The 6,000-nt window shown below is 53.0% G+C and overlaps 1 protein-coding gene across 5 annotated transcripts in view; it reads left to right on the top strand.

Moving 5' to 3' along the window:
• Window positions 1-480: 480 nt before the first annotated feature.
• The window catches only part of PALM (paralemmin), a 53,863-nt gene continuing 48,343 nt past the window's right edge, over window positions 481-6,000 (top strand). For 2 of the 5 annotated variants that reach the window (XR_008316670.1, XM_053298466.1), the window contains exon 1: window positions 482-848. Coding sequence is in view for 3 of the 5 variants with exons in the window: in XM_053298466.1 (XP_053154441.1) it covers window positions 844-848 (5 nt within the window). In the remaining 2 variants the exon portion in view is untranslated. Of the gene's footprint in view, window positions 849-6,000 lie in introns of all 5 variants that reach the window. The other 3 variants (XM_053298469.1, XM_053298468.1, XM_053298467.1) reach the window with 3 other exon arrangements.

The following is a 6,000-nucleotide window of genomic DNA, read 5'->3' as shown; positions in this document are numbered from 1 at the left end:
TGCGCGTGCTCAGAGGCATTCTCCCTGAGTTGGCAGGATCTGGTGTTGATTTTTTAAAAAGCAGGTACAAACTTGGCTAAAGGTTCTAGTCCCTCTTTTGTGGCCTGGCTATTTTTCTCCCATTCCAAGATCCCCAAATCATCTTTCGCTTCCCGGTGCGAAGATATAAATATCCGTCGAATCCCAGGAGAATTCGGGATCCCCCGTGAAATGCACGAACGGAGCATGGCCTCACTCTCAGGAGAGCTGTGGATCAGTCTGCGCACTTGAGGCCTCTCTAAATCGGGGGGGGGGGGATTTCCCACGGCCTTCTGGGTGCAGGTGCGCTCAGGCAGAAGCAATGCTCGCCAGCAGCCGCCGCACATCGCCTCTGATGGAATCCCGTTTGCCATCACCCAGAAGGTCTCCGCCGCTTCCTCGGGGCTGGGCTGCGAGAGGCCGGCGATGACGCCAAGTGGCCTGCAGGCGGCGCTTTTGCAGAGCTGGAGAGACCAGGCAGCCCGGGCGGTGTGGCGGGGGAGAGGAGGCTCGCAGCGCGCACACACATCCCGCGCACTCTCGCCCATAACCACCAACCTTTCACGTCCTCCCCTCGCACAATCCATCAGCTCCGGACAATAACAAACAGCGGATGGGATGTTGAGCTGTGCACGGCCGCCACCTTCTCCGGCGGCCTCTGGGAAGCACAGATCTTGAGGAGGAGCAGGAGGAAAAGGAGGTGGAGGCGAAGGAGGGGGGGGGAAGAAGGAGACTGATCCAGCCCAACCGGCTTCGCCTTCTGCCTTGCCCTGCACCTCGCCAGGCTGTCAGGAGAACCGTGAAGAGCATCCGCGAGTCCGGGAGATGGAGTAAGTGCCGACTTCTGTCTTTGACCCGGGGACCATCTATCTGGCCCGACACATTGCTTCTGCACTGGCTGTCGCATCTTCCCCGTTTCTTGGCACATCTTTGGGTCGGGGGGAGGGAGGGTCCGGGTTGGCCATCACGCTGGCGCTCTCCCGCACCCTGAGCCTCATGCATGCGCCAGCATCCTCCTGCACACACCACGTCTAAGGGACCGCTGTTTATTCCCAGAGCCAGGCGTCTGTGGGGCCTGGGGGAGATGGCAAAAGAGATGGGGCTGGCTGTCTTCCCTGAGCCTGTGGGTGACGGAGGTGGTGTCTTGTTTTTTTACCTGTTGTTGCAAAGCAAGCTTTGGTTTTTTTGTTTTTTTTACGTGATGCTGCGTGCCGTGTCGGTCTCCACCCCATCTCCCTGTTCCCCGCCCCCTCCCCGTCTCGCCCGGGTACCTTGCAGTGACTCAGGCAAATCTCCATCTTCCTGAAGAGGGACTTTTCAAGGCTCATCTCCTGCCCTCCAGCCAAGGACCCATTTTATTTCCTCACTAATTATGCTAGGGGCTCTCTCCCATAGCTGGAGCCTCCACCTCGGAGCGGGGACCCCGAACTATGTGGGGCTCCGTGTGCTTTGTTGTTGGCCTGCCATTTGGGTCCCTACCTAAACACACACACGTTTTTAAAATCCAAACGTCCTGGTGCATTCGCCTCAGGCAAAAGGCCGGAAGGAAATGTGATACTGGCATAGAATTAGGGACCGAATGAAGGAGGAAAGCGTCTGTTTTGGGGTCCCCCAGGATGCCCGTGCCGTAGGAACAGCCAGGCTGTGGTCACCCGTCTCCCTTCCTGCACATCCCAGCTAATATTTACAAGCCGGCCCCCAAAGGGTTTTGCCAGCATCTCCCCCCAGTTGGGTCCCTGGGACATCTTCATCACAGGGTCTTTCCCGCTGTGCACGCAGGGCCCCCAAGTCAGAAGACTCCTTGCGTTCCCCTTATGCAACCCTGCCCGAAGTGTTTCCTACGGAGGAAAGGAACGGAGAGTGGATGTTGACCGCTGGCATCACGTTTGACTCTCGACAGGGCACCCAGATTGTGCTTTCACCAGCAGCCTCCGCTAGGAATAGCTGGCGCCGTGAAGAATCTCCCGGGAGGGCTGCCTGACCGAGCTGTCTTCTCATCAGCATGCACCAGAGAGCAGGGTTCAGTTTCAGGCAGGCTTGGCTTTCCATTTCTAGTAGCTGCAGCGATCCTGTATTTCACCATTCTGTGGCTGACCCTTCCCCTTCAGGCTGTTAAGAGTGCTTGTGAACATGCCGTGGCGTGCACCCCCTGGCTTGGCTTTGCAGTTGCTGTCATTGCCTCCACTCTGGAGAAGGATGAATTTGTATTCCTGGGTATTCCTAGTGGCAGGGAGTTGCCGCAATCTGATTTTAACCCAGGTTTACTCTTTTGGCGCATTTATCTGATTCGTGGGGAGCAAGCTGGCACAGCTACTAGTTCCACGAAAACCCCGGGGGTTGTGTGATTCACTTTGATATCTGTTGTCTCTCTATGACCGTCGTTAAGAAGATGATCCCAAGTGCAGGTTTTCACTCTGCCGATAGGCGTATAGACAGAACGTGTCACCCAGGAAAGATGATCCTGCGTTCTAAAGACTGGTTGGCTATTTATTGCCCCATCACTTGAATATGAAGCTTTGCAGAGCAGCATATATTAGAAGAGACAGGTCTCTGCCTGGAGGAGGTTACAATCAAGATTGTAATAGGAAGGAATGTAGCAGACGCCTACAAGGTTGGTCCCCACGGAAGGAATGCAGGTGTATCGCTTCACTACTGATCTTGCCATCTCTACTCCATCTCTCTGTAGATTACAAACAGAATACACATACTTCTTTTCTGGGCAAGCAGATCTCAACCCAGCTGCAAGGAGACTTGAACTCGATCCCTGTGGGGAGCGGTGGCACCTTGCTAACATGATCTCCCAGGCCATCGTGCCCTGGGGCAGACCCATAAACAGGGACTGCATGGAAATGGGTCAGTTGGCAGCTGCTAGTTGTGATGGCTAAGTGGAGCCTCCAGGTCCAGAGACAGTCTACCCCTCAATACCAAATCTTGGGGCACAATGCCTGGGGAGCTTGTGGGCTCCCCAGGAGGATCTGGCCAGCCACATTTGAAAAGAGGATCTGGCATGCCCTTGTTTGGGTGCATACTCTTCTCATACTCTTGAAGCATTAGTAGCGGTGCTTCTTTTGCTCTTTAAGTCAGCCAGAGGAGTGAAGGGCCAACTCTGCCCCGTGGTGGGACCCCCGGGCCCTCATGGTCCATCTCCCCCAGGTCAGCAACATGTGTCTAGGGCAGCCGCTGGGAGTTGATGAATAGCTGCCAGGCATTGCTCCTACTGTGACCCACTGATTTTTAAAGGAGATAGCATTATTATTTGGGAGTTGGTTGGCTTGGGTGAAGGGAGTTTCCTCTCCCTGCCTCTCCTCCCACCCCCAGGGGACAGCAGGATGCTATTTTGGAGAGGGATGAAAGGACTGTAAGGTAAGCAGGCCACTGGTTGCAGCAGGAGAGGTGCTGGACCTCAGTCCGGCCTGCAACTCCAATCCTGAGTCAGACCGTCCGTCCGTCCAGGACAGAAGTGTCTGCTCTGACTGGCAGCGGCTCTCCCGTTGGAGAGGTGCTTTCCCATCCCTGCCTCGCAAGATCCTTTTAAATGGAGACTGTCAGGGAGGGAAGGAGAGGAGAGCTGGTCTTGTGGTAGCAAGCATGACTTGTCCCCTTAGCTAAGCAGGGTCTGCCCTGGTTGCAGATGAATGGGAGACTAGAAGTGTGAGCACTGGAAGATATTCCCCTCAGGGCATGGGGCCGCTCTGGGAAGAGCAGAAGGCTCCAAGTTCCCTCCCTGGCAGCATCTCCAAGATGGGGTTGAGAGATTCCTGCCTGCAACCTTGGAGAAGCTGCTGCCAGTCTGTGTGGACAATACTGAGCTAGATGGACCAATGGTCTGACTCAGTATTTGGCAGCTTCCTATGTTGCTATGACCTTCTTTGTGGAAAGCTGGTGTTTCCGTCTTGCACAGCTTCTGCCTTTTAACTAGAACGCCCCCTCCCCCCCCCCGATCTGCTGGTGTCATGATGTCATGACTCTGGTTACGTTCTTACAAAGGCCTCTTTACGTTCATCCCCAGAGGCGTCTGGTGGGCCACTGTGTGAAACAGGATGCTGGTCTAGATAGGCCTTGGGCCTGATCCAGCAGGGCCTGTCTTAGGTTCTTAGGTTAAAGGGTTCAACAGTTTCATGGAGGAGGGGACCTATCAACAGCTATTCACCAAGGTAGATCAATGGAAGCTCCAGGTGCAGATGCAGTCTACCTGTGAATCACCCAGGTTGGGGGAAATGAGAGGGAAAGGGCGTTGCTCCCATGTCCTGCTTGTGGGCTTCCCAGAAGCACCTCAAATCATACAATGTTAGAGGTGGAAGGGACCTTGAAGACCTTCTAGTCCAGCCCCCAGCTCAGAGCAAGAAACGGCTGCAGCATCTGGCTGTCCCCTGTTGGAGAAAGGATGCTGGGCTAGCTAGACCTTAGGTTCTGATTCAGCAGAGCTCACTTCTTCCTATCAACCCCACCTAATTCATGAATGGATGACACTAATCTTAATGATTATTATCTCAACAATATCATCAAGGCACAGAGTCCTTTACCAAGTTTCCTAAGCCAAAGCAAACAAGATGTTCCGCCATCTTGAATCAGGGTGGATGACATCATTACAAACTACTCCCTTAAGCCTATGTGTCCTGACACTTGTAGCTAATTTGGTTCAAACCAGTTAGACAGTCCACAACTTAGCCCATTTTCTCCTCAAACATTCACGCGTCCGCCATCTTGGATCGGGGTGGATGACATCATCACAAACTACGTTGTCTCTGTGTCTCTGTGTGTCACTCACTACAACTATACTAAATTGGTTCAAATCCGTTAGATGGTCCCCAAGTTAGCCCTCTTGTGCCTCGAACGTTTACGTGTCCACCATCTTGAACTGGGTGGATGACGATGATGATGAGTTTATTATTTATGAATTCAGTTTCTTCCAAAAATGGCTCAGGGCGGTTTACACAGAGAAATAATAAATAAATAAGATGGCTCCCTGTCCCCAAAGGGCTCACAATCTAAAAAGAAACACAAGATAGACACCAGCAACAGTCACTGGAGGTCCTGTGCTGGGGGTTGATAGGGCCAGTTACTCTCCCCCTGCTAAATAAAGAGAATCACCATGGTAAAAGGTGCCTCTTTGCCAAGTGAAGTTAGCAGGGGTTACATCCTCACAAACTACGCCACAACTGTACCCAATTGGGTTCATATTGGTCTAGGCATTGCGAAGCTGATGGTGGGGACAGACACACGGACAGAATGCTGAGTGGTTTCATAAGCCTACTGGAAAGCAGGCTAAAAAGACTGCAAGGCACTTACAATCGGTACCTTTTGGCAGTGGAGATCAGGAGCGGGAGAGGGACAGTGGGCGGGGGGGGGGGGAGAGAAGCAGAGCCTGTGAAGGAGACGGATGGAGCATCCTACTTTTGTGCAAAGGAAGGCTGGACTAAATGACCTTCCCGTTCCCTTTTAGAAGCCACGTGATCCTCTCCGGCTACAGATGAGTCCTCCTGGCTGGTGGAGTCCAAAAATGCTCCGTTAAATTTAAGATTCTCGCTGAAGCAGCAGCTTTCCCCGGAGAGCCAAGTCAGCTCCAGTTATGCTGAGCCTATACTTAGGGGGAGAAGGGAACCTATACCTGGGTTCCCCAGTCTTGGCAACGGTGCGGTGTTGTGGCATCCCCAAAACAACCTCTTTTGCCAGGGTCACTAATGAAGGATGCTTTTGCCTGAAGGGATGAAGTAATTTCCCCTCGTTGTGGTTCCAGACTTTTGTTCCATGTTGTGTTTCTGCTTCGGTCCAGCAAATTCCTATTTATCTGGGGGATTTGCTGGAATGAATTCTGGGATTGGCCTGTGTGTAGTTTGCCACGGCTGTACTAGTTAAACCAGCCTTTGGCCTGATCCAACAGGGTCACTACTTAGGTCTAGCAGTAGCTACTCCCAGAATGGCTAACAACCAAGCCTCTATGTACAGGGGTAGTCTACCTCTGAAAGCCAATTTCTGTAGGGG

Source organism: Hemicordylus capensis, chromosome 2, assembly GCF_027244095.1.
Source record: "Hemicordylus capensis ecotype Gifberg chromosome 2, rHemCap1.1.pri, whole genome shotgun sequence".
Lineage (NCBI taxonomy): Eukaryota > Metazoa > Chordata > Lepidosauria > Squamata > Cordylidae > Hemicordylus > Hemicordylus capensis.
The sequence above is the reverse complement of the archived record's forward strand: the minus strand, read 5'-3'. Positions and strand labels throughout refer to the sequence as shown.